At 39.0% G+C, this 27,637-nt stretch overlaps 1 protein-coding gene across 2 annotated transcripts in view; it reads left to right on the top strand.

Annotated features, from left to right (window-relative positions):
• The window catches only part of snx17 (sorting nexin 17), an 80,820-nt gene that overhangs the window by 30,469 nt on the left and 22,714 nt on the right, over nt 1-27,637 (top strand). For both annotated transcript variants that reach the window (XM_048596631.1, XM_048596630.1), the window contains exons 5-9: nt 2,068-2,178; nt 12,854-12,944; nt 17,507-17,594; nt 22,285-22,354; nt 23,816-23,908. In XM_048596631.1, the coding sequence (XP_048452588.1) occupies nt 2,068-2,178; nt 12,854-12,944; nt 17,507-17,594; nt 22,285-22,354; nt 23,816-23,908 (453 nt within the window). The remainder of the gene's footprint in view (nt 1-2,067; nt 2,179-12,853; nt 12,945-17,506; nt 17,595-22,284; nt 22,355-23,815; nt 23,909-27,637) is intronic.

Here is a 27,637-nt window from a genome sequence, read left to right as displayed (position 1 = left end):
TATTTCTCATTGATATGACCTCTACTTAATTGGTAGCACTCATGGCTGACACTTCACCCCAAACTTCAAGGTATAACTTTGATTTAGGCTGGCATTCCACTCTAGCATTAAAGCAGTGTTACCCTTGTGATGTGATAGTAAGATGAGCTCTTGTCTGCTGTTCAAATGAGTTTTCAAAAGGTTTGACTATATTGAACATGAGCAAAAATCTCCCTCTTTTTGTCTTGAGAAACATTCTTAGCTTAAATTAATTGGCCATTCATGTTGGACATCATGTTATCTTCTGTAAAAAGTTGCTGTATTTCATAATATGAATACGCATAACTGCAGCCATTTTAGCCCACCTTAGTTCATCCACCCAGAATAGCAAGTTGTCCCTCTGTAAGATCCAGTTTTTTAAAGTAACATGAGAGGTTTAATATCTTCTATTCTATTTGCAAGTCCAGAAATTGTCTGAAACTTTTCTAATATTTAAACTTGTGAAGCCATGTCCTATTATACAACAGTGACAAACTCTGAAAGAGGTGCGTGATAGTGGCAAATAGCTCTGTTCTTGTCATTGTAGTTGTTTGTCAGCAGTAAAATCAAAGAAAGAGTGAAAGGTGTCGCAGCCTGTGTTTTTCTAATATTTGTCGATGGTAACTTGTCATCTGTCATTTGTAAAGTGATGTGCTTGTTTAGTTGACTTAACTTTACAATCCAATTTAGAAAAAGAGCTGGCGTAACTCTGGCTAATGTTTGCAAATCTGCCAAATAGTACTGCCAATAATGAAAGTGTGGTATTCACATAAAGAAATCATAATACTTGTATTACTTTTCACAAGTAGAATACTGAGAACATTTTTACACTTTTTTTTTCAAATGCTTGCAGTGAAGCAAAATCTAAGTTAGCACCTCTCTACTTCTGAAGTTAACAAAATGTTCAAACTTGATTGTTCCATAAAATGTTTAGCTAAATGTTTGCTGTCAATGACATAGTAAGAACGTGTAGTTAACTGTAACATGGTATGTAGCTGGAAGAACACAGCAGGCCAGGCAGCATCAGAAGAACGGGAAAGTTGACGTTTCGGGTTGGGACCCTTCTTCAGAAATGGGGAGGGGGAATGGAGCTCAGAAATAAATAGAAAGGGGAGGGGAGGGATAGGGCGGGGGAAGGTAGGTGGGATGGTGATAGGTGAGTGCAGGTAGGGAGTTGGTGGGGATTGGTCAGTGGGATGGGTGGGGCAGATAGGTGGGAGAGAAGATGGACAGGTTGTGTCAGCTCAAGGAGGCGGGGATAAGAGGGAGGGTTGGACATGGGATGGGGCCGGGGATGGGGCAATTTTAAAACTGGTGAAATCCACGTTTAGGTCATCAGACTGTAGGCTCCTGAGGCAGAATATGGAGTGGTTCAAGATGTCAACCCACCATTCCTCCAGTTTGTGGTTCCCACTCCCTCGGTGACATGTCCATCCTGGACCACCTCCAGTGTCACAATGATACCACCCACAAACTGGAGGAGCAGTAGCTCATATATTCTGCCTCGGGAGCCTAGAGCCCGATGGCCTAAACATGGAGTTCACCGGTTTTAAAATCTCTCCACCCCCAGCCTCATCCCATGACCATCCCTCCCTCTCATCCCCACCTCCTTGACCTGACACAACCCGTCCATCTTCACTCCCACCTATCCGCCCCACCCATCCCACTGACCACTCCCCACCAACTCCCTACCTGCACTCACCTATCACCATCCCACCTACCTTCCCCAGCTCCATCCTTCCCCTCTCTATTCCTGAGCTCCCTTTGCCTTCCCCATTTCTGAAGAACGGTCCTGACCCAAAACGTCAACTTTCCTGCTCCTCGGATGCTGCCTGGCCTACTGTGTTCTTCCAGCTCCATAGTGTATTATCTCTGACTCGAGCATTTGCAATTCTTGCTGTCCTTGTAGTTAACTATACGTTCGTTTGGTAGTGTCAGCACTCTATTTCTATTTGTCTGGAGGTAGCTCAATTGTTAATTAATCAAAGTTAATTGATGTTTAGAGTTGATCTAACCCTTTTTAATTGTTCTTTCTTTTGGCACATTTAGGAAACTCAGCAGATTCCAACGCAAGAGGTACAGCTTGATGTCTATCTGTCCAATGGACAGAAAGTAACAGTCAATATTTTCAGTTCAGACCAGACAGAAGATGTGCTAGAGGTAAAAAAAAGTAATAAATGAAACCCCGAATCATATTAGTGAATAAACTTTGATCCTATCTAAGTTTGTTCAGGATATTCTGGTAGATAACCTGCGTAGAAATGTTCAGTTTGTTTGCAAAGAGCCATTTGGTTATGCTCAGTAGAGATTAGCAGTTTTTAAGTTTATTTCTGAGCTATTCTAGAACTAAATAACTTGCTTACCAAACAACATAATATTTAAAAATTGTTAAGTTTATTTGAGCTTGGAGCATTCTTGTGTGACAAATCTTAAGGAGAATTGACTTTTGAAAGATGCTGGATAAAATTATACACAAGTCCATTCCTTGGGTCCAGTATTGTTCTATTCATATTTTCAGACTTCATTTTGTATTGGACTTACTACTTAATAACGCCATTAATGACAGAAGGAGAATAAAAATGGCAGATGTTATGAACCAGAACTGGAGTGGTTCAAGATGGCAAACCACTACTACTCTAGGTCAATGAACGTAGATCTAACCAGTCCACATTCCCAAGAATGAATAATAATTAAAACGAAAAACTTCGTTAGATGCCTTGCATTGTGAAATTAGAGTTCTAAATCATGGAATATTCTATGAAGTACTTTCAATTCTGTTTGATTTTTATTTGTAGAAATGCGTTTTCTTAAAATATGCTGGGGGCCAGTATTCTATGCCTTGAAAAATACAGGCTAATTCATGTCTGTGATCATGGAAATTTTGCAGAAGGAATCCAAGAGCCCAATTGTGGCTCATCCGTCTAGAAAGACTTTTCTTGGTCCTTTTGATTGCATTGCCATCCTCTTAGAAATAGTCCTGTCCAGGGCTAGGTTTGCTGCACCTCAATGCTTTTTGCTTAACGGCAACATTTTATAACTGCTACTGTCAATTTGCTGAACTTTGAGAAAAATTGACAGGATGGTAACTGGGCAAATAGAATTTATCTAGTTTTTAGTGGATGGGACATACTGAGCCACTTTTGCATGTTGTCAGGCAAATGTTACCATTATAGTTGCATAAAAAGTTTGGTCATAGAACTGGCTAATTCTGGTGTGCAGGTCTTTAAAGCATATGGTTAGAATAATATGATAGCCTTATTGGCTTTTGGGGTTCATACCAAATGAGATCATTTAAACAGTTATTATACCTATGGTGAAGAGGAAAAGTTCAGGAGAATGACACTAGGACTGATTAAGGTCAAATCCTGACCATCAGATTGCTGAGGACAGGGTTAAATAATGTTGCTTGTGGGAAAACCTATATTTTAAGAACTAGGTGATTGTTCACGTGATGTGATCAAGTTTTCTGTGTGATAAACAATAGACATCAAAATCAGCAAAAGATCAGTTATAGAAGCAAGTAGATTGTTGGTATGCCTATGACCTAGAACGGAATTTTGGTTTGAACAAGCTTGGTGCAGGAAACATCTCTTTCAAGCAGAATTCATTTGAAATTTTGTGTGCTAGCCAAAGAGTTTAAAACTCAAGTGAGGAACTCCTGTGTAAGCTGAACTTCCAGAGTAGCTGAACTAAAAAGAGAAAGATGCAAGCCTCCAGAGTTGAAAATTGTTAAGAACTTAATATACAAATGATGCCTGTGCTAATCAAGGCATCTGTAACCATGGGATAGTTTGAAGAGATTTGAAGGGACAATTTGCATAAAGTAAGCAGATAGCTGAAGAAATCTCTGCCCTTACAAGAATCTTTTAAATGATACATTAACTTCTGGTACTTAACTGTCTTGCATTAATTGGAGGTGCTGGTATTGGACAGGGGTGGACAAATAAACCTATTTGACTGTAACCTACTGTCATGTGATTTCTGAGCTTGAATTAACTGGAATGCAAGTCAAATGTGAGATGAAAGAGAATTGGATTTGAAAGTTCACATTAAAATTGTAAGTTTTTGGGTTCATTGTACTTCTAATATTTTTAATCTAATTGACTATTGAAGTAGTTTTTGGGATTTTTAAATTTCATTTTCATGGAGTAAAATTATTTTTAAAACCATAATCCTTCCAGCCTGTGGCATCCCAGTCTTTTGGTTGTCTTAATAGGAGCATGGGAGCAGGAGTGGGCCATTTAAGCCATGGCTGATTATCTACCTTGCATTTCCCATGCTATCCTGATATCCTTTGATCGATTTGTATTTAGTAATGACATCAAACTCTGTCGTGAATTTCATTGAAAACTTTGTACCTAGAGAGCTTGGAACCTGACTTCCAAAGATTCACCACCCTCTGAGTGCAGAAGTTCATCATACTCCTAAATGAGTCGCCTATTTCTCGGAGTCGTACAGACGTACAGCACGGAAACAGACCCTTCAGTCCAATTTGTCCATGCCGATCAAACTTCCCAAAATAAACTATTCCTGTTTTCCTGTGTTTGGCCCTTAAACCTCAACGTTTCGTGTTTATGTACCTGTCCAAGTATATTTTAAATGTTGTCACTCTACCTGCATCTGCCACGTCCTCTGGCAGCTCATTCCACATATGAGCCGCACTGTTTTTTGGGGGCGGGGGGGAAGTTGCCCTTCGGATCCCTTTTAAATCGTTCTACTCTCTCTTTAAAAAATGTCCTCTAGTTTCGAACTCCCCTACCTTGGGGAAATAACCTTGCTTTTCACTCTATCAATGCTGCTCATAAACCTCTAACGTCAACCTCTTATGCTCCAGTGAAAAACGTCCCAGCCTAACCAGACTCTCCCCGTAACTTAAAGCCTCTAGTCCCAACGAGTGGATAGAGCACTGGCAAATGGAATTCAACCTGGAAAGTGAGCTAGTGCAAGTGCGGAGTGCTAACACAGCAAGGGATGACACTGAATGATAGGACCCTGTAAAGTACGGAGGATCAGAGCATCCACGGATCCCTGAAGGTAGCAAGGCAAGTAGATAAGGTGGATTAAGGCGACATGTAGGATACTGGTCTTTATTAGCTGAGGCATAGAATACAAGAACAAAGAGGTTATGCCAGAATTGTAAAATGCTGATTAGGCCACAACTGGAATGTTATGTATAGTCCTGGACCGCACATCGCAGGGGGACTACAAGGAGACTTACTGGGGTCTGGAGGGTCTGAGACATGATGAAAAATTGGATAAACTGGGATTGTTTTCCTTGGAGCAACGAAGGTTGAAAGTGAACCTGATGGAAATGTGGAAATGTAAAAATAGAGGGGAACAGTTTTTTTTTTAAGTCAATAACCAGGGCGCACAGATTTAAAGTAAGAGATAGAAGGCTAAGGGAGAGTTGAGAGATTTTTCTCCCTCAGATGGTGGTGGGCGTTTGGAACTCACTGGGTAAAGGGATGATTGAGTCAGAAATTCTTAGAATAATTCAGCTTTTCAGATATTCACTTTCATTCCCTTTGCATCCAGGGCTGTGGCTGAAAACTGGAGAAAGGAATTAGTGTAGAAAGAACTTTGACTGATACATTGGGCCGTATGGCTTTTTTTTTTGTAATTGTTTGAATACATCTGCTGTCTCCCTGTTATCCAGCAAATTTTCTAGGCATGAAGATATGTTCTCCCTACACCATGAACTTTTCCAGAATAACCTTTTGATTTGACATCTTAGATTTCCAGAAGGAATTTGATAAGTACAGTACAATCACCACTTTCCCTTCATCCACAGCAGATTACTTCTTGTAGGACCTCCAAAAACTTGGTTAAACATGATATCACTTTCACAAACATTGGGTCTGCTGTTAATCTTGAGCTTATCCAAGAGCCCTGCTAGAACTTCTTTAATAACTTTGAACATTTTCACTAGTACATATGTTCTGTTAACTGGCTGGTAGTTACCTGGTTTCTGTTTCCCTCCCTTTTGAGGTAGAATTGTTCCCAAATCAAGGGAGTTTCAGTTAAAACCGATGCATCAACTATCTCCTAGACATTTCTTTTAAGACCCTAAGATAAGGGGAGGTGATGGCCTAGTGGTATTATCGCTGGACCGTTAATCCAGAGACCCAGATAATGTTCTGGGGATGGTGGAATTGCAGATGGTGGAATTTGAATTCAATAAATATCTGGAATTAAGAATCTAATGACCATGAATCCATTGTCGATTGTTGGACCTGCTTAACTAATATCCTTTAGGGAAGGAAACTGCCATCCTTACCTGGCCTGGCCTACATATGACTCCAGACCCACAGCAATGTGGTTGACTCTTAACTGCAGTCTGGGCAATTAGGGATGGGCAATAAATGCTGCCTGGTCAGCGATGCCCTCATCCTGTAAATGAATAAATAAAAAAAAAATGGATATAGCCTAGCATGACTTAGACAAGTGTCAACACACAACCCAAACAATTTACTCAGTACCACTTACCTCATGATCATGACTTTCCTGAGTTTCTCCTTCTGTTCCATTTTCTGATTTATGACTGCTTCTGGAATTAGTTTTCTATAGCGAAAACTGATGCAAAAAGTTGATTAATACATTTGCCATTTCCTTCCATTTGAGTATTCCTTCTCAAATTTCATTTTCTATAGAATCAACACATGCCTTGTTTATTCTCTAAGTATATACATATAAAAAAAATCTCAACAATCGATTTCAATATTTTGCATTATTAGTTATACACTAATTTCCCCTCTTTATTAATTTTTTCTTTCTTAATATTCAGTTCAATTTTCTGACCTCTCTGCACATTTGTGCTTTTTTTTTTTAAGTTTGATACTAACTTCAGTATTTCTAGCCAATCTCTGATAGTGGACCCGTTCTTGGAATTGTTCTTGTCCTTTGGAATGTATGTTCTGTATATTCTAAAATATGCCCTTACATGTCTGCCATTACATCTGTATTGACTTATCCTTTATAACTTAATTTACGATATCCTTTTAACCAACTCTGTTTTCATGCTTTCAATAATTGTCCTTGTCTAGATTTTTTTTAAAAATGGAGGAGCAGTCCCTAGATGGTTGTAAAGATGATTTTGCAGGATCACCAAAGCTCAGGTTACTTCATTTTAATTTGATCTGATTGTTATGAGTGTTTATATTTCTGTCCAGTTTAGCATTTACCAGGCCATTTTAGAAGAGATTTGGGGTGGCATGATGGCTCAGTCTTAGCACTGCTGCCTCACAGTGCCAGGGACCCGGGTTCAATTCCACCCTGGGGTGACTGTGCGGAGTTTGCACATTCTCCCAGTGTCTGCGTGGGTTTCCTCTGGATGCTCTGGTTTCCTCCCACAGTCCAAAGATGTGCAGGCTAGGTGGATTGACCATGCTAAATTGCCCATAGTGTTCAGGGATGTGTAGATTAGGTGGGTTATGGGGGGATGCGTCTGGGTGGGATGCTCTGAGGGTCTGCGTGGACTTGTTGGGTCGAATGGCCTGTTTACACACTGTAGGGATTCTGTGATTCTGAAACAAACCATGTTTAGTGGAACATTTCATGTATTGGCAAGATTCCCTTCCCAGAATAACGTTTGTAAACCAGCATGGACTTTGAGGTTATCGTGGTACTTTGTCTGGTTCTGACTCACCAATTAGCAGGTTCAATTAATTGCTTATCACAAATTTATTTAGAATCTTATCATTGTGATCTCATTTTGATTGACCATGGATTCAAGGGAGAGGGCAGACTGTGACTTTTAAAGTGAAGAGCAAGTGTCTTGTTGCTGAGTGATTTTATACCTCAAATTAGGCCTCAAACATGTCCACTGTTGTTGCCATGTTATGCTATGCCCACTAATTGAAACAAAATCTGAGGGTTCGGAAAGTGAAGCTAGTGTCGGCACTCAGTTGGAGCTCCTGATTTCAGCATTTTGGCTGGTGACTCCTATGGGGGAAATCATGCCCACAGTTTGGGAACCCCTGTTCTAGGCTACTAGTCTTGAACCAATCCCATTTAATATATATTATAATATATAAACTCTAAATGTATGTATTTATCCTAAAATCTTATCCTTTCAAATCCGGTGTCTAGGTTTTCCAACGAAGAAGTCACTGGGAATGCGATAGTGATTTTGACTGATCAAGGAGCTTGGTTAAATGCTGGATTGTCAAATAATAAGACTGTTGATTGGGGGGGGAAGAAAATGTATATGATCTTAAAATGGAATCATAGGTCAGGAGGGCAAATGAGAAACCTTAAAAGAATTCAAAGTTGTAATTCTGCTCAGTTGATAATTATGATGAAAGGTAAATGTGGAAAAATGTACAAAAATAAATTATCTCAATGATTTAAATATTGCAACTCAGAGTCATGAATGCTACCTTCTTTGGGGTTACTTTTTTTTTGTATTTGAAGCAAGAAGTATAATTTAACTTTAAGCCAAAAACCTGGCAAATCCTCTTTTTGTCTCCGCTAATTCTTTTTCCTTCTTTAAGTACAATAACTAATATTCTGCAGATTATAATTGTAAAAGAAGGAAACAGAACGTCCCAAAGAGATTGTATTTGTAGATGGTGCTGTCGACATGATTTTACATGACCCTGCGGCCATGTGAAACAAGGTTAAGGGACCTAGTTTTGGAATCATGCATGGGAGGAGAACACATTTTAAAAGCAAAGTTTTCGTAATAAAGGATTTGTAAATTTTGAAGAAATGTAACACATGTCAAAAAGTGAGATCATTACCATGAAAATGATTACAAGTTGATCAATTTAGCTACTTAAACAAAATTCATGCTAGCTGTTCAGTATAGCCTATAGAAAGACATGTCAACTCTGAAACTGCCAAAAAAACTACCATTTGAATTTATTCACCAAGTTTATTGGGAACCAAATTATCCCCCAGTACCCACACCGTAACACACACAGAAATTGCTGGAAAAGCTCAGCAGGCCTGGTAGCATCTGTGAAGAGAAAGCAGAGTTAATGTTTTGACTCGAGTGACCCCTCATCAGAATGAAACGTTAACTCTGATTTCTGTCCGCACATGTTGCCAGAGTTACTGAACTTTTCCAGAAATTTCTATTTTTGTCTCCGATTTACAGCATACACCGTTGTATTGTTCAGTTCCTACACGATAATATTTGTGAAATGTCAGTTCCCGACTGGGAAACAAAAGATCAAGTTGGTGCATAAAGTCAAACAAACTAACTAATGTTGAATTTAAAAAATGCAGTTTGACCAATATTGTCCGTCCTTCCTTTGCTCTCTGCACAACTCCCCTTTGCTTCTTACTCTGACAATGGGGATGTGTAAAATACGGTCTATCAAGTATATGAATGCTTTAAGGAGAGAAAAACAGTTGACGTTTCAAGTTCAGTGTCGTACTTCAGAACAAGCACAGGACCCTGCCATTTGTAATGGTATCAAAATTGCAAATTGTCCATAACATAATACACAGCAAAGAATGCCTAAAATGTTATGGAGGGACAGAGTCTCCAGCAGAAATTTGCCCAGGAGCATAAGCAAGCTTTTTAGAAAGAAAGATATTTTTAAAAGGTAGTGTTGGTCCGACAGAAAGTGAGCCTGGGAATTAATAATGGGAAATAAGGAGATGGCAGATGAATTGAACAGGTACTTTGCATCAGTCTTCACTAACGGGATTTACATAGTATGCTATAAAAAGCTGTAAATCTGGAAAAGGAAGGGACAAAGAAACTAGCAAATTGCACGAGGGAAATAGTGCTGAGCAAATTATTGGAGCTGCGGGTTGACAAGTCCCTCGGTTCTGTTGGACTGTGTTCACCGATCTTGAAAGAATTTCCTAAAAAGGTAGAAACTTCTTTAATTTTCTGAAACTCCCTTGATTAAGGCAAGTTGCTTCAGATTGGAAGGTAATGTAACCGCTTTATTCAAAGGGGAGAAGAAACAGTAGGCAAAAAAAATTACAGACCAGTTATCTTAACATCTATCATGGGAAAGATCTTCATAGCAGTTATTAAACAACTTATACTGGGGCACTTTGACTCTTATTACATTGAATTTTTTCACTTTTATGAAAGGGAAATAAAGTTTAATCAATTTCATAGAATCCCAGAAAGAGGCCATTCAGCCCATTGAGTCTACACCAACCCTCCAAAGAGCATCTTACCCAGACCAGCCCTTTATCTTATCCTCATAATGCCATGTTTTACCATGGCTAATCCACCTAACCTGCCTATCTCCAGACTGTGGAAGGAAACTAGAGCACCCAGAGGAAACACAGGGCATTGTCTGCATGAAGTTTGTACAGTTATCCGATGCTGGAATAGAACCTGGGTCCCTGGCGCTGAGGTAGTAGCGCTAACCGCTGAGCCATCGTGCCAGTAATTTATCAGAGTTCTTTGAGGAAATAGCACAGGCTGTGGGTAAAGGGAAACTGGTGAACATACTTGGATTGTTTGGATTTCTAGGAGGCATTTAATAAAGTACCACATCCAGGGTTATTGCAGAAAGTAAAATCTCGGGGTATATGGCAGCATAAATGCATAGATTGAAAATAGACTAGCTAGTGGGAAGCAGTAAGTAGAACTGGGTCACTTCCTGTTTGTGAAGGTGCACCAAGTAATGTACCGCAGGGATCCGTGCCAAGTCCTGAATCCTTTATAAGTTCAGCTACTGACTTGGGTGAATGGACCGAAAGTATTGATGCTAAGTTTGCTCACAACACAAAGATCAGAGGAGAGAAAGTTGTGAAGCAGATATGAAAAAGCTACGAATGGATATAGATTAAGTGACTTGAAAAAGAACCGGCAAATGGAGGATAATGAGTGAAAATGTGAAATTGTCCATTTTGGCTGGAAGAATAAGTGTTGAGAGGTTGCATAACTCTGATATACAGAGGCATTTGACTGTCCTAGTGCATGAGTTGCAAAATGCTATTAGCTGCAGAAAGTAATTAGGAAAGTTAAATGTTCTTGTTTATTGTGAGTGGAATTGAATACAGCAGTAGGAAGATTGTACTTGAATTATACAGAGCATTAGTGAGATCACATGGAGAGCTGTGTGCTGTTCTGGTCACCACACCACCGGAAGGATGTGATTGCACTGGAGACAGTGCATTACTATGATCTTGTTCAGCCTGGACTAAGTTACGTAGGGAGATTTTTGTCTCTGGTTGTTTCTTTTTGAGACCAGAGAAGGCCACGGGGGCGTCTTTGCTGAGGGGCGTAGACAGGGCATATAGGGCACAACCTTTCCCTGCAGTCAGAGTCAGTAAATGGGAGCACAGTTTCAAGATGAGGAGCAGGGGATTTGAGGGGGAGAAAGAAAATAACCCAGAGGGTTGACAGCATCTGGAACTTGCTGCCTAAAAATGTGGTAGAGGCAAAAACCCTCAAGATATTTAAGAAGTATTTTGATGAACACTTCAAACAAAGTTACAGGCGAAATCTGAATAATTGGTTTCAAATAGATGGATAAATTAATGACCAGTGTGGGCACGAAGGACTTGAGGGTCTTTTTCTGTGGTGAAAAATCTGACTAAGACTCTTGGTCCCCTTAAAGGAAGGATGTAAATGCATTAGAAGCAGATCAGAGAAGGTTCACTCGGCAGATATGGGTTCAAATTGTGAAGAAAGCTTGGCTAGGCTAGGCTAGGTTTGTTTATACTTGAGGCATAGGTGATGTAATTGATCCTGGAATCTTCAGAGTGTTGTGATGATGCTATAGCTTTACATGATTTTTTTAAATACAAAGAGAAACTGAGACAGAAGTACCGAGCAGTCTGTTCCAAGCCAATAAAGTAAGCAGCTTGAGCGCCTATGGGGTTTGTTTTTATAGTTAGAACAGTAGAAGCAGCATGAATGGGTGGACTCAGGCTCTCACAGAATCAAGGTTTTCGTTTATCCTTCAGCATTTGGCATTTTGAAGCGGTCATACCTCTGTCCCTGCTACAGCAAAACAGTTGAGTTCTCTTTTTCTGCCAGAATTTTCTGTTGCTGTGCTTTCCTCCTGGATAGGAGAAACCTTTTATATGTGAGAGTCTGTTTTAATGAATTTGTCTTTGCCAAGGGTATGTTTATGGGACGTCACTATATTGGAACAGTTGCTTTAGTAGCTAAATAATCTATTATGTTATGTTTTCCAAAGTTAAAATTGGACCATTTCTTCTTTGTTTGTATTTTAATTATAGATTAAGAATAAAGTGTGTTTTGCTTAAAATTGTTTGGTGTAACCAATCAAATTACATCTGGAGCACAGCACCTTACACTCGCCTTTAAATAAGATAAAAGCTGGGGTCCAGACCGATCTCCTGGATGTTTTTGAAGGGGGTTTGGTCTGGTCCATAACAGGGTGAATGTGGAGATGGTATTTTATCTTCTAGGAGAATTTAGAACTGAGGTGTTACTCTCCCTTTCATCCCAGGACATCACTAGAAACCTGAATCTTTCCTCAGATTGTCATGTTTGGAGCTCTTCCTCAAAAGGTGGTAGAGCAGAATCTTTAAATGAGGCTGTTGACTTGCTCACTGAGCTGGCTTGTTCTTGTTCAGAAGCCAGCTCGGCGAGCAAGTCAACCACCTCACTCAACCTGAGCTACAGATCTTTGCCAAAACTTTGAGAATCTTTAAATATATTTCGAACAGTTTTGATAAATTCTTAAGAGGATGATGGGTTACAAATGCTATGCAGAAATGTGGAGTAATCTGATCAGATGTAGTCCTATTAAATGTTAGAACAGAATGAAGAAGCTGAGTGGCCTATTTCATGCTTCTGATTTGTATGATGGTATCTCTGGAACTTATCTTGAATTAATTTTAAAATTATTTGCAGAGGCATTTTGACTCTTTGTTTTTAAAGGCAGTTGCGGCAAAGCTGGACCTTCCTGATGATCTGGTTGGATACTTCAGTCTTTTTCTTATCCGGGAAGGAAGTGATAATAGTTGCTCTTGTAAGTTTATGGATTAAATTGCCTGTCTGATTTTATATCCACACATTGTTCCCTTCAGTTAAATCTTTTACAGTGTAAACTATCAACCTAAACTTGCATCCATATATTTAGTTGGAAAATCTTGGTCCTGATTGACTTTTCATTTCTGTTAGAACTGAAAATGAATCTTGAGCAAAAACTGCTAAATTGTGGGTAATGAACTTCTCTGATTTCTACTGTTGCTATTTTTAGTTCTACTTCTTCCTTTTCATGGCCATGTCATAGAAATTGGTGATACTCTTGATGGTGATACTCTACCATCTTGGAAATTGTTGAAGTGTAAGCCAGATGATTCTTTGTAAGAAGCGACATCCAAGATTGCATGTACACTTAGTGGCTAGGTTTTGAAGACTCCGAAGCGTGTTTGCATGTTTTCTTGACTTTCCTTGGTGTGATTGGCGAGCCCAAGAAAACAAGGAAATTAACTCTTTGCAAAAAGTCCTGACTGCCCATAATTCTGCCAGAGAATTAACTAGTCTTACATCTGTTGCAAAATAAAGAGAACTAACAATTATAAATGTGTTGACGAAGACAGTAATTAGCATTCTAGCATATCCGCTCTTTGTAGATTACATTGCAGTTCAGATTGTATCCTTTTCCTGTCAGTTCTACAGGCCCGTCATGACATGATTTTGAGGTGTTTATTTTTGAGAACAGGTGCTCAGTATATATTTTTTTAAATCCTAGATTGAAGGATTGAGTGTCAGCAATGCTGCAAAAATCAGTATGCCGAATAGGAAATAGTCATAGAGTTGTACAGCTCAGAAACAGACCCTTCGGCCTAACTCCTCTCTGCTGACCTGGTTTCCTAAGCTGAGCAAGTCCTATTTGCCTGTGTTTGGCCCTTTATCACTCTGAACCTTTTCTGTCCATGTACTGTACAAATGTCTTTTTAACCGTTATAATTGTACTTGCCTCCATCACTTCCTCTGGCAGTTTATTCCATATAAGCAACATCCTCTCTGTGAAAAATGTTGCCCCTCTTGTCCCTTTTTAAATTTTTCCGCTCTGATCTTAAGGTCAAAGCTAGCGGTCATAGGTTTCCCTACCCTGGAGAAAAGACCTTGGCTATTCACCAATGTATGCCCCTCATGATTTTATACAGCTTTCTAAGATCACCCCCTCAGCCCCTACACTCCAAGGAAAGAGTCACCCAGATCTATTGGGCAGATATTCTTAAAATCAGGTGGATCAAAGCTCTAATGACTTATGGGTGGAAAAACTGTTCCAAACTTTATCATGTATTTTGAGTGCCAAAATACCCTTAAAACCTAAATTGCTTCCCTGAAGTACATAAAGCATAAGAGGTGCAACAGGTGTAGGCCATTTGACCTCTCATGCCTGCCCTGCCATTCAATAAGATCACCACCTGATCTGCCCCAAGCCTCAACTCCTTTTTCATCGTAGCCCTCATGTCTCAAATATTTCAGGAATTTATCCATGTCCCTCATACAAGTGACGAACAAAAGGCCTTGTGAGCCTGCTTCACATTCAGTAAGATCATGGCTGATCTGATTTTTAACCTCACCTCTGCAATCCCCAATATTCTTTCATCCCTTTGGTAATGAAGAATCTACCTACCTCTGCCTTAAAATATTTAATGATTCTGCATCCACTGCTGCTTAAAGAAGGGAATTCCAAAGGCAGAAAAGTTTCTTCAACTCCATTTTAAATGGATATCCTCTTATTTTTAAATGGTGGCTCCTACTTCTATATTCTCTCACAAGAGGTCACATCCTTTGAACATCCACCTCGTCAAGTCCCTTCAGGATCTTGTGTTTCGATTAAATCACCTCCTACCTCTTCTAAACTCCAGGGGATATAGGCCTAGTCTATCTAGTCTTTCCTCACAAAGTGGCCACCTCTAAATGTTTTGTGATCTTTGGGATTGAGAATCCCATATGTTCACTGTATTATGGGAGAAGAAATTCCTTTGCGTCTCATTTTTAAATTAATGTCACCTATTTGACTTTGTGTTTTTCAAGATTCCCCCACTAGTGGAAAAGTTCTCAAAAGTTCTCTCTCTGATAAACCTTCTCTGAACCTTCTATGTTTCAGCAAGATCACTGCTCATTCTTCTAAACTAATGAATAAAGATCACACTTGTTTATCTGTTCTTGATAAGTCAACTGTTATTTCCAGATATCTGCCTAGTGAATCTGTTCTGAATCCCTCCAATGTGTGTACATCCTTTCTTAAAAAGAGGAATCAAGACTGTACAAAGTACTTCAAATGTGACCTCACCAACTCCCCATGTCGTTGTTATAAGACTTTGCTATTTTAAATTTCAAGCCCTGAGCTTTTGAGGCCAAAATTCCATTTGTTACCTGAATTACTTGATGCACCTGCATGTTAACTTTGCATTTCATTCACAGTAATATCCTGTCTCTCTGCTGCAATTTTTTTGGAATCTCCCTCTTTTTAAATAATAGCCTACCTTTTGATTATTCTTGCCAAGGTGCACGACTTTATACCTTGCATTAAACTTCATCTCCCAAGTTTTTGCCCAATCACTCAACTTATCTATACTCCTTGCAGATTCCTTCTGTCCTCATCATTGCATGCCCTCCCACTTATTTTTATATCATCAAATTTTGCCTGCATTACACTCTGCCTCTCCTCTCAGTTATTGATATAGGTGGTAGATAATTGAGGTCCTAGAACTGATCCTTGCGGCACTCCACTAGTTGCACCTTTCCAACCTAAAGTTGATCGATTATTCCAGACTTGGTCATCTGTCTTATCCAACCTTCAATCCATGTACCTATATTAACCCTACTACATTGAGCTACTATCTTAATGAGTCATAGAGATGTACAGCATGGAAATAGACCCTTCGGTCCAACTCATCCATGCCGACCAGATATCCTAGATAAATCCAGTCCCATTTACCAGCATTTGGCCGATATTCCTCTAAACCCCTCCTATGCACATACCCATCCACATACCCTTCTAAATGTTATAATTGTACCAGCCTCCGCCACCACTTCCTCTGGCAGTTTATTCCGTACATGCACCTCCCTCTCTGTGGAAAAAGTTGCCCCTTAGGTCCCTTTTAAGTTTTTTCCCCTCTCTCCTTCACCCTATCCCCTCTAGTTTTGGACTCACCCACCCCAGGGAAAAGACCTTGTCTATTTACCCTATTCATGCCCCTCACGATTTTATAAACCTCAATAAGGTCACCTCTCCGCCTCTGATGCTCCAGTGAAAATAGCCCCAGCCTATTCAGCCTCTCCCCATTGCTCAAACCCTCCAACACTGGCAACATTCTTGTAAATCTTTTCTGAACCCTTTCAAGTTTCAGAACATTATTCTATAGAAGGGAGACAAGCATTGTGAGATAATCTTTTATGGCACCTTATTGAATGCCTTCCGGAAATGGAAATACACTAGGTGTACTAGTTTCCCTGTATCAACATGTTATATCATCAAAGAACTATCAAATTTGGCAAACATGATTTCCCTTTTACACAACCACATTGACTGTTTGATTGCGTTTAGCTTTTCTAAATGCTGTTTCTTCCTTAATGGATTCTAGCATTTTCCCAACAAGAGATGTTAGGCTAACTAGCCAATAATTTCCTGCTATTTGTCTCCCTGTCTCCCTCCCTCTTCTTGAAAATGGGTGTCACGTTAATGGTTTTCCAATCCACTAAAACGTTTCTGGAATCCAGTGAGTTCTGGAATATTTTAACCAATGCTCTCATTTTTTTTGCAGCCAATACCTTCCCAACCCTTTGCAGGTTATTAGGTCTTGGTGACTTATCTGACTTTAGTTTGTCAGTACTTTGTCCCTTGTGACAGAGATTGTGTTTTTGCATTAACACTGTGCTTACCTGTTGTTTTTGGGACGTTCATAGTGTCCTCAACAGTGAAGTATGATGCAATATCTTGGTTTAAATTATCATTTCCATTTCCTGTTGTTAAATCCCCAGTTTCATCCTTTGAGGGTCCCACACGTAGTTTACCTATTTGATCTTTGTATATACCCATAGAAGCTCTTGGTGTGTTTTCATATTTGCCCATTTATTTTTAAAACCAATTTTATCTTTTTAATTAGCTTTCTAGTCATCCACTCTTGATTTCTAACAAAAAAAAACCTCTAGCTATCATTAGTTTTGCCACTTTGCGTGCCCTAGTTGATCTGAATGAGTAAACTGCACCTGATTCAGCATGATCACTGGGCATAGTGCAACTCAAATGGTGAGTTGATGCTAAATGTGTCTCTTTCATGCACTCCTTCATTTCAGCGTACCTGGTGACTGCTTGCCTGCGCCCATATCTCCTTCCCTCCTATCCCTTTATTTCTTTCCTCCAACCCCATCTTGTCTTTTAATCTTTTCTCTGTCACTTTTTTTTTATTTAACTGGTGCAAGGCAAAATTAAGTGGTGACATAGGCAACTGGAAAAGAAGCATCAATGTATAATCTGAAAGAAATACTCCATGATGTTTATTTTCATATTGATCGAGATTTTCAACCCTTACTAATTTCAACTTTATGAATTGTTTTGTTACTCTTCAGTTGTACGCAAGCTGCAGGAGTTTGAACTGCCATATATTTCGGTCACAAGTTTGAAAAACACAGAATATAGAATTGTGCTGCGAAAGAGGTAATAAATTAATGTTATATTTTGAATTATTTCTTGATGCTTTTTCCTGTATTTTGTTATTTAGTAAATTACTGCTTTCTGTTGCAGTGGTGCATTTTGTTCTGATTTGATTTAGAACATTACTGCAGTGAGAGTTTGGTTAAACGGTGAGCACTGATTGTCTTTACGTTTAGTTATCTGTTTAATAAAAGGAAAGAAAGTTACCAAATCAGATCAAGAATTCTGTAACCCTTAAACGCTAGTTTTAAGATGTTGTTTGTACTAACAGGTAATAAGTATGCTGCTGATCTTGCACTATAGAATGTTTCAGATATGTAATGTGAATCCTTTTAGTTTTCTTGGTGAAATAGTAGTTATTATTTTTATAAACAATGTTTTGTTTTGCTGTTAAACTCTTCAGATGAATCTTTTTACCTTTTTCTTAAATTGAGACCTTGTTTATTGTTTTAATACTTTTATCCTACTTTAAAAATAAGAGATTACATTTAGATGATCAATTTCTTTAGTTGCTGAAAAATTTCTTGCTTCTCTTGCCAAACATAATTCCGAGTAAGTAGGGAAAGGAGAATTTTCAATGAATTGGGCATCACCGCTTGGAATATCAGTGAGAGTAATTCATAGCCATCCTTGTGATTTAAACATTGTTTAAAGTCATGCCCATTGACTACCTTGCACAGAGTCAATTCATTTTGTGTTCTGTTTTATCAAGTTATCATTTAACATGTTCATCTCGTTTCTTAATGAGCTTGTTTTTGCTTTAAATCTAGTCTGCCTATATACTAGCATGTGTGAATGATTTGTTGAGGTTTTTATTTTCTCTGGTAGTATATTCCTAATGTATCTGCCACTTTGGCTTCTGTTTAAAAATTGACACTGAAGTGCTTGTAGATGGTACATACTCCTGACACTGCACATTGGTGAAGGGAGTGTTTGTTGAAGGTCATGAGTGGGGTTCTAATCAAGAGGGCTGCTTTGTCCTGGATGGTGTTGCAGTGCTTGAGTGCTAGAGCTGCCCTCGTCCAGGCAACTGGGGAGTATTCCTGACTTGCGCCTTGTAGATGATGGGTAGGCATCCGAGAGACTGGAGGTGAGTTACTCATTGCAGGGTTCCTAACTTCTGCGCTGCTCTTGTAGCCACAATATTTACATGGCAATCCAGTTCAGTTTCTGATCAGTAGAAACCCTCAGGATGTTGCTAAGAGATTTAGCAATGTTAATGCTATTGAACACTAAAGAATAATGATTAGGTTCTCACTTGTTGAAGATTGCGTGAATGTGACACATTTTATTTGCCATTTATCAACCCAAGACTGGATATTGTGCAGGTTTTGTTCTGTTTGGACACAGGCTGTTTCTGTATCTGAGGGGTAACTATGGTATTACATGTTGTGCAAACATCAACAAACATCTCCACTTCTGACTTCACGATGGAAGGACTGTCATTGAAGTAGCTGAGGATGGTTGAGCCTAGGAAACTATCCTGACTAACTCCTTCAGTGATGTCCTGGGACTTAAATGATTGACCTCCAACAACCACCACCAAGTTCCTTTGTGCTCAGTATAATGCCTTGTTATTGAGGCAGTCATTGTTCTCTTGTCTCAGGAATTTAGCTCTTTTACTGTATTTGGACCGGGGCTGCTATGGGATCTACAGCAGAAAGGTTCTTTTGAAACTCAAATTGAATGTCATGAGTAGACGATTGCTGACCGATGCCACTGAAGCTCTGTCAGCAACTGCTTCCAGCACTTTGATCAAGAATAGGCCGACTGAGTAGTGATTGACATGGGTTGGATTTGACCTGGTTTCTGTGTAGGTACCAATGTCTGTAGGTATAATGGAACAGCTTGGCTAGAGGCACTGCTATTTAGGAGCACATCTTCAGCACTACTGTTATGTTGCCAGAGCCCATAAGCTTTGCAGTATCCAATGCTATCAATTGTTTCTTAATATCACAAGTAAATTTGGCTAAAGATTGGTATCCGTGTTACTGGGGACCTTCGAGAGGCTGAGAAGGATTCATCCCTGTAACACTTCTGTCTGATGCTAGATGCAGCACTTCATGTGTCCGGCTCTTGCATTGTTGAGGCTGGGAATATTTGTGGATCTGCCTCTTGCTAATTTAACTGTCCGCCACCATCCATGACTGGCGGCACCAAGATTACAGAGCTTTGATCAGATCAGTTGCTAATGAGATTGGCTTAACCTTGTCTATTGCATTCTGCTTCTGCTGTTTCCCATGCATAGTCCTGTGTAGTTTCACCGAAATGACATTTCTAGATATGCTTAGTGCTGCTTCTGGCCCTTCTGCCATTCTGCACTCTCCATTGAGTTAAGGTTTTTCCCATGTCTTGGTAGTAATGGTGCACTGGAGGGAATAATCCCAAGCTGTGAAGTTAGCATGGTGCTGCTACTCATCCACAGCACTGCATCAGTTCCCAGTTTTGAGTTGTTTGATCTGTTTGAAACTGTTCCAGTTGGTACAGTGATAGTGCTGCACAATATGATGGAGGGTATCCTCAATACGATGATGGGGATTTGTCTCCAAAGGACTTAGTTTCATGGACAGACACATCTGCAACGGTTGATGGCGAGAATCAGGTTAAGCAAGTTTTTCTTTTGTTTTTCTTGCTGCCTTCAAGAGACCTGGTCTAGTAGTTGTATACTTTATGACTCGTCCTGCTCAGTCAGTAGCGGTGCTGCTAAGCTGCTGTCTGTGGTACATATTGAAGTTCTCTACATCCTATACCCTTGTCTAGCAATATGTTTTCTCCAAATAGTGTTCAACATTGGAAAGTACTGATTCAGCTGAAGTGGGAACCGGTAGGTGATAAGCAGTAAGAGGCTTCCTTGTCAATATTTGATCTGATGCCTAGAAACCTCTTCAAGTCTAGTGTCAGTGTTGTGTTCCCAACTACTTAACTGAATGTCACTGCACCGCCACTACCAGTGATTCTGATTTGCTAGTGGGCCAGGACGTGCGCAGGCATGGTGATGGTGGTGTCTGGGACACAATGAAATATGATAGCATAATAATGTCAGGTAGCTGTCCCAATTTCAGCAGAAGCCTGCAGATGTTGAGAGTTAGGACTTTGCAGTGTCAACAAGCTGGTTTTGCCTGTAATTTCCAGTGGCTTGGTTAACGCTAGTTGCTCCATCCAGTCTCATTCCTTTCTTCAGACTTTGTAGTGGTTTGATTCAACAAGGCATTGAAGAGCCAACTTCACAGGGAGTCTGATTTATGCAAGCCAGACATGCAGGTAACGATGGCACATTTCCTTCCCCAAAGAGCATTAGCGAAATGACGCCCAACACTATTCTGAGGGTCACCATTAAAGTTGCTTTTAATTTCAATTTATTAATTTCATGTTTCACATTCTGCCATGATGTAATTTGGACCCATATCTGTCTTTGGCAGTAACCTGGATCTTTGTTACTATTCCAGTAACATTACCGCCAGTGCTAAAGCTTTTTATTCTTTTCAGAGATGATCTTAGAAATGTGAGTGCCTTTCTTCTGTGTAATGACTCAATTACACTCAAGTTGGTGATGGAATATGGATGTTTTCTTTCTGTTTTTAATTCAGTTGTCTGTATTTAATACCTGAGACCTGCATCGACTGCAATAATTTTTGAAAAGGGGCAGAAGCACTGACTTAAAATTGTTTCAGCAATAATTTGACCAGCAAGTTGGTCAAGTTTCACTCAGTGATCATGAGGTAAACGAAGATAGTCTGAAACAAAATTAACATTTCAGCAAAAGACACAAGTCAACTGTAATTACTTTGTCTGCTATTTTGGTGGCTCACATGCTGGATAGCATAGCTTCAAATCAGCTGTCAAATTTGGCTAGGAAGAGTTTTTTTGGCAATTGCAAATATATACTTGTCTACAATAATGTTCCTTTTATATGAAATACCGAGCAACATTAGTGCATATTTATGGAATATAAACAAAGTGCTGATATACTCAGGTCTGGTGGCATCTGTTAATGGAGAAATTGTTTAACATTTCCATTTTGTAGCCCTTTAACACAAGTACTTCTGAATTAAAAACATACTGCAGGTACTCAGCTCACAGACCTGAAACATTAACTCTGTTTCTCTCCACAGTTGCTGTCTGACCTTAGTCAGCCTTTTCAATGTTTAATTTCAAATTGCAGCATCCACAGTATTTTGCTTTTATAGGGGCAGTGACAGCCTAGTGGTATTATCACAGTTAATCTAGACCCCAGGTGGTAGTGTGGGGAAGGTAGATGGTGGAATTCAAATTCAATAAAAATCTGGAATGAAGAGTCTAACGATGACCTTTAAATCCATCGTCGATTGTTTGAAAAACCATCTGTTGCACTGATGTCCTTTTGGGGAAAGAAACTGCTATCCTTACCTGATCTGGCCTATCTGTGACTTCAACCCACAGCAATGTGGTTGACTTGTAACTACCCTCTGGGCAATTAGTGATGGGCAATAAATGCTGACTTTGCCAGCGATGTCCACATCCCATGAATGAACAAAAAAGTTTATGGAACTGGTAACTTTTTGACTATTGTCCAATTATCTTAAAATCCTACAGCACATTGTGCCTAATCCAACTTGCATTTAGTTCAAACCTATCAGGGGAAAAAAAAACATCAATTTGTGACGGCACACATGCAAATAATTACCTTGTACTGATAACCATGTTTTGTTTACAGCTATTGGGACACTGCTTATGACGATGATGTTATGGAAAATCGGGTTGGCTTGAATCTATTATATGCTCAGGTAGGAGGAGTCTTAGTTGCCAAGTATTTGATGCAACTCAAGCATTGTAATCAGATGGAAGTTTTTTCAATGTTCATTTGGTTTTCATTTTGTTTTTCAGTTAGTGTATCAAAATTAATAACTCCAAGAGTTGCAGAAGAATGTTTTCCTTTCCTTTGCTTTTTTAATTGAAATATTCTATCATTTCTCCTCTTTGCTTCCTTCATTTTTTAATAAATCCTACATTTTTATCTTACCTCACATTTTACTTGACGAAATCTGTTTTATTAGAAAGAATAATCATAAATATATTTTCTTAATCTAAACTATTTTGAACATTCCTGACCATTTACTCTAGCACCAAATGATGGAGAAGTTCCATTTTTAAAATGAAAGAAGCAGAAGAATGGCCTATGGAGTAGTCTGAATAGTTCACTACTTGAGCGTAAACATCATTGTAGGATTTCCTTCTACAAGATGTTATATTCATTATGTCATCTTTTAAATTGAAGACAGTTAGGACTTGCTGTGCATACAGAGACATAATAGAGGTTTTAAATGTCTGCTTTGCATCGACGACAGGGTTGATAAAGATAAACTATTTCAATTGGTTGGTGATTCTAGAGCTAGGGAACACTGCCTGAGAATTAGGGCCAGACCATTCAGGAGAGTTATCCAGAAGCAGTTCTGTACACAGGATGGTCAACGCTTGGAACTCTTCCACAAACAACAGTGGATACTGGATCACTTGGTAATTTTAAATGAGGTCAATAAATTTTTTGTTGTGCAAAAATATCAAGGGATATAGACCAAAGGCAGGTATACAGAATGAAGTCACAGATCAGTCATAATTTCATTGGTGGAATAGGCTCAAGTGCTGAATGGCTTACTTGTGTTCCTATGTTCCAGTGCATTGTTAAATAGTGGCAGAATGACTAAAACGATTCTTTCATGTATGATCACAAAGTATCATAACCTAGAGTTGTATCTCCATGCTGTTTGTGGGATCTTGATGTGCTCAAATGAGCTACTGTATTTTCCTACATTATTATAGAGATTGTTAGTTAGAATTGTTAGAAATTTAGTTATGAAATGCTTTGGGATGTCATGTAATAAATTCTCTTTTTATTCCATTGTTCAGAATCACCTGTTATAATTTGTCCCAAGTTGCACTGTAAAATACATTTTTATAAGCACATCCACAATACATTCAACTGAGGTTTCTTGTTCAGGTGATTAACATCTTCAAGGCACAGATGTGAATTCCATATTTTTATGGGGTGAGACGATGATGTGAAATAAATGGCCATTTGATTAAAAATTTCTCATGTCATATGTTTACAATTGTCTACCTTCATGATCCTTCCTCAGTGAAAGGTCCTGCTGGAGGCATGCATCCACATTACTGCTATCTTGATAATGCATGTCAACTACATTTTCAAAAGCTGGTTTTTACTCACTGAACTAATTCCTTTGTCATAGACTGTGGCTGATATTGAACGAGGGTGGATCCTGGTCAATAAGGAGCAACACCGACAGCTGAAATCACTTCAAGAAAAAGGCTCCAAAAAAGAGGTGAGGACTCTGGTATGAAGAGTGAACACAGAGTGATCAGTACAGAAGGAAAGCTGTTTTTGAAAACCAGCATTTATTCTCAATTTCTTAATTTCCCCATGCCATTTTAACAATTTTTGATGCATAATTTCATTATGATGTAGGTGGACAGAGGATACTGTGAAAATATTTTAGCTCCACAGTGAAAAATAGAAATTTGCAATTATGGCACTTAATTGTAGCTTTGAAATAAGCTTGACAGTATTTCTGGAAGATCTCACTGTGACATAATCAACATTGATAAAATCACAGAAGTATGTGTTTATTAAGTATTTCATGTAAATTCACTAACTGCAAAATAGCTTTTTATAAGTTTGCCAAATACATGTGGAAATCATTTCTTCTGATTGGGCAGTGTTCCATCCTATATTATTCAAATTCCAATTCAGCTATTTAATAAATACTATTCCTCCTGTTCTCACCTGTCTGTGCTGGCTCCCTGTCGTCCGATGCGTAATCTAAATTTCTCATCCAGTTGCTCAAAAGCAAAGTTTTCAGTTGCCTAAACCCCACCTGGATAATCACTTTTGAAACCTTTCTGCCTCTTTTTTTTTTTCTCCCTCCATTGAAACCTTTTCAATCAACCTTTTTATTGAAAAATTTGCTTTGACTTGGCATCTTTTCCTTTTTAAACATTCTCTACCTCTCACGTCAGTTATTTCTACCCCTTTTACTAAGTTCATGGGATAGTTTTTATCTGTTGTGGTGAAGTTACGGCATTCTATGATGGACTTGCTGTCTGAGCAATTAGACTATTGTGAACTGATCAGAGTGTTGACATTGATATGTAAGGGGAAAGTCATATCAAAACTATTCTAGTTCAATCTCCTCTTCAGCATTAGTTGTTTTTGTTTCAACTTAACTTTCAGTTCCACTTGCATTTCTACACAAGTTCCCCACATGTGACAGGATTTTGAGGATTCTTCCTAGGTCTAAACAAAGTTTGCCATTATCTCTCATAAATTTACTTTGATTCTCCTCAATTTTGATGCTATTCTGAGCAGCACACAATACTTAATGGTCCTTGTTGCCATGCAAAAATTCTAACTTCTTTCTAGCCAAAATGTGATCCCCATCCCATATTGCAAGCATAGACGTCACTGCCATCTGAAATTTATGCTGAAGTTGAAGCAACTTTTGTGCAAAAAGTGCACAAATGAAACCCAAATAAGAAGAAAATGAGCCAGCAATCTATCCCCATGGCAAAGTGCCACATCTAGGATGTCCCAGATACAGTAAAACTATTTTACTTCAAAACATCCCTCCAATTTGGGCGGCAAGGTGGCTCAGTGCTTAGCACTGCTGCCTCACAGCGCCAGGGGCCTGGGTTCAATTCCACCCTCGGGCAACTGTCTGAGTGGAGTTTGCACGTTCTCCCCGTGTCTAAGTGGGTTTCCTCCAGGTGCTCTGGTTTTCTCCCAAAGTCCAAAGATCTGCAGGGTAGGTGGATTGACTATGCTAAATTGCCCATAGTGTCCAGGGATATTTAGGTTACGTGGCTTAGACGTGGGGGAATGAGTCAGGGTGGGATGCTCTTCGGAGGGGCCTGTTTCCACACTGTAGGGATTCTATGATGAATTTTGGGACCCAGATGAATAACTTGTATTTCTGGCTGCAGTCTTACCAGAGTCTGTCTCCGTTGTGAAGCCAAGAATTGACTATCTGTTTGTTTTCACACCTCCAACTTTAAACCTTTTTAAGTAAACATGGACCAACTTTTGAGTTGTAGTTATTTTAAAGGTATTTGCCAAAAACTTCAGCCAGTGTGTATCATTTGTTTTTGTAATTAAAAACTTAATTCCTAAAAATAAAGTTGCACTCAAACACAAATGATAAAATGAGACACTTGTAACAATGCATAGTAATTATTTCCTCTGGTGGATTTGCACAGTATATATGAACTACGCTATTTAAGTCTGAAATTTTATTGGTGACTATTTTTAGATTTATGACCGTGAGTTCTAGTCTTACCCACAAGTGGAATTTTTTTGTTACTATATCGAGCCCTTTCTTTAATCTTAAAAGGACTCTACTTGGCCTTCCTTCACATCTGTTTCTTTAGCTTTGTAGAAACAGAAGGCTATCAGAAATTGCTGATGGGGGTAACCTCTTCAATTTTTATATAATGATTATGGATTTCTGTTGCACCCTTGCTAGTATTTTTAACAGAATATGTAGATGTGAACTGCATAGTACTTCAACTGTGACCCAACCAATGTTTCAAAGGTGTTTTTCGCAGCCTTTCTGCTTTTCAATTCTGTTTTGAAATAAACTCCCATGCTTTCCTTGCTGCTTCAATGATCTTGTCAACCCAGGTCACTACTTTGATTTATTTATCTGTCCTTTTGGAATTATCTGCTCCTGTACTCCATGTATACTATTTCCTGATGAGTATGTAGCCTCTGAATTGCTACCAAATTGTTTTACCTGTTGAGTTATCTGTAATTTTGCAATTAAATCCCCATTCTGCAAGTTTTGTTCATTTATTCCCCTCTTTTTGAAATGGCTGTTATGAGGGGACATAATTTTAAGGTGATTGGAGGAAGGTATAGGGGAGATGTCAGAGGTAGGTTCTTCACACAGGGTGGTGGGCGTGTGGAATGCGCTGCTGGCAGTGGTAGTGGAGTCAGATACTTTAGAGACTTTCAAGTGACTCTTGGATAGGCACATGGAGGATAGTAAAATGTAGGGTATGCAGGGTAGATTGATCTTATTAGGATAATAGGTCAGCACAACATCGTGGGCTGAAGGGCCTGTACTGGTCTATGTTCTTTGTTCTTTATTGCAGTCCTCTTCATTAACGACACCCCCAATCTGGTGACTTTCTATTCCTGAGATCATCACATTTTGTGCAGATATTGAACAACCGTGCTCCAGTTACTGATCCATGTGGGACACCACTTCCTACCTTGCTACTGATCTGAATCTATCTTTAAACTCCGTGGTGTGTAGTCAGCTTGCCGTTATTCTGCTTAATACCTTTTATGTAAGAAATCCTCAGTCACCTTTCCCCCAACACTTATGTAAGGATGCTATCAATTTGGACAGAAGTTTTATCCTCTGTAAACTTGATTCATTCAAACCACACCCCTTTTCGATCTTAGCATAATTTTATTTCTTTGATCTCATTAATGTCTCCTACCGTATTCCTTATCTTGGTATATTGGGGTAAAGTATGTAATATTTCTACCATTGCCTGTACATTTTGTGTATTCCTTATCCTGATTTTCCTCTTATTGGTGTCAGTTGGATACTTCACTATTTCCCTTCTTTCCGTGCCTGTTCCTGGTCTTTTTGTGCATAAATGCATGTATTTTTGAAGCACAAGCATTAAAAGCTTTGATACGAGGTTACCTTATTCTGTTCTTTCCTATTTCATGAATACTTGCTTAGTCATAAAGATATTATAGTTGGCAATTGATAGGCTCATTTTGATGGAACAGAATTAAAGCCCAGTGAAAATAGGTTTTGCATAACAGCCTTGTATGTCATCTTAATACCATATCGTGACGAATATTTGATGTACATCTACTTATAAACTTTTCAAGTACGTGTTTCAAATTATTTAGATGTTGTCGGTATTCCCTTAATTTAGTATGATGAACAGTAAATTGGTTACCAGCAGCCTTTTGTAAATGTTAGAATCTACACTCAGTCATTTGAAAATTGTACATATGAACTTGAAAGTTA

The sequence above is a fragment of the Rhincodon typus genome, chromosome 5 (genome assembly GCF_021869965.1).
Source record: "Rhincodon typus isolate 14 chromosome 5, sRhiTyp1.1, whole genome shotgun sequence".
Lineage (NCBI taxonomy): Eukaryota > Metazoa > Chordata > Chondrichthyes > Orectolobiformes > Rhincodontidae > Rhincodon > Rhincodon typus.
Note: the sequence above shows the minus strand (reverse complement) of the source record. Positions and strands in the feature narration are given on the sequence as shown.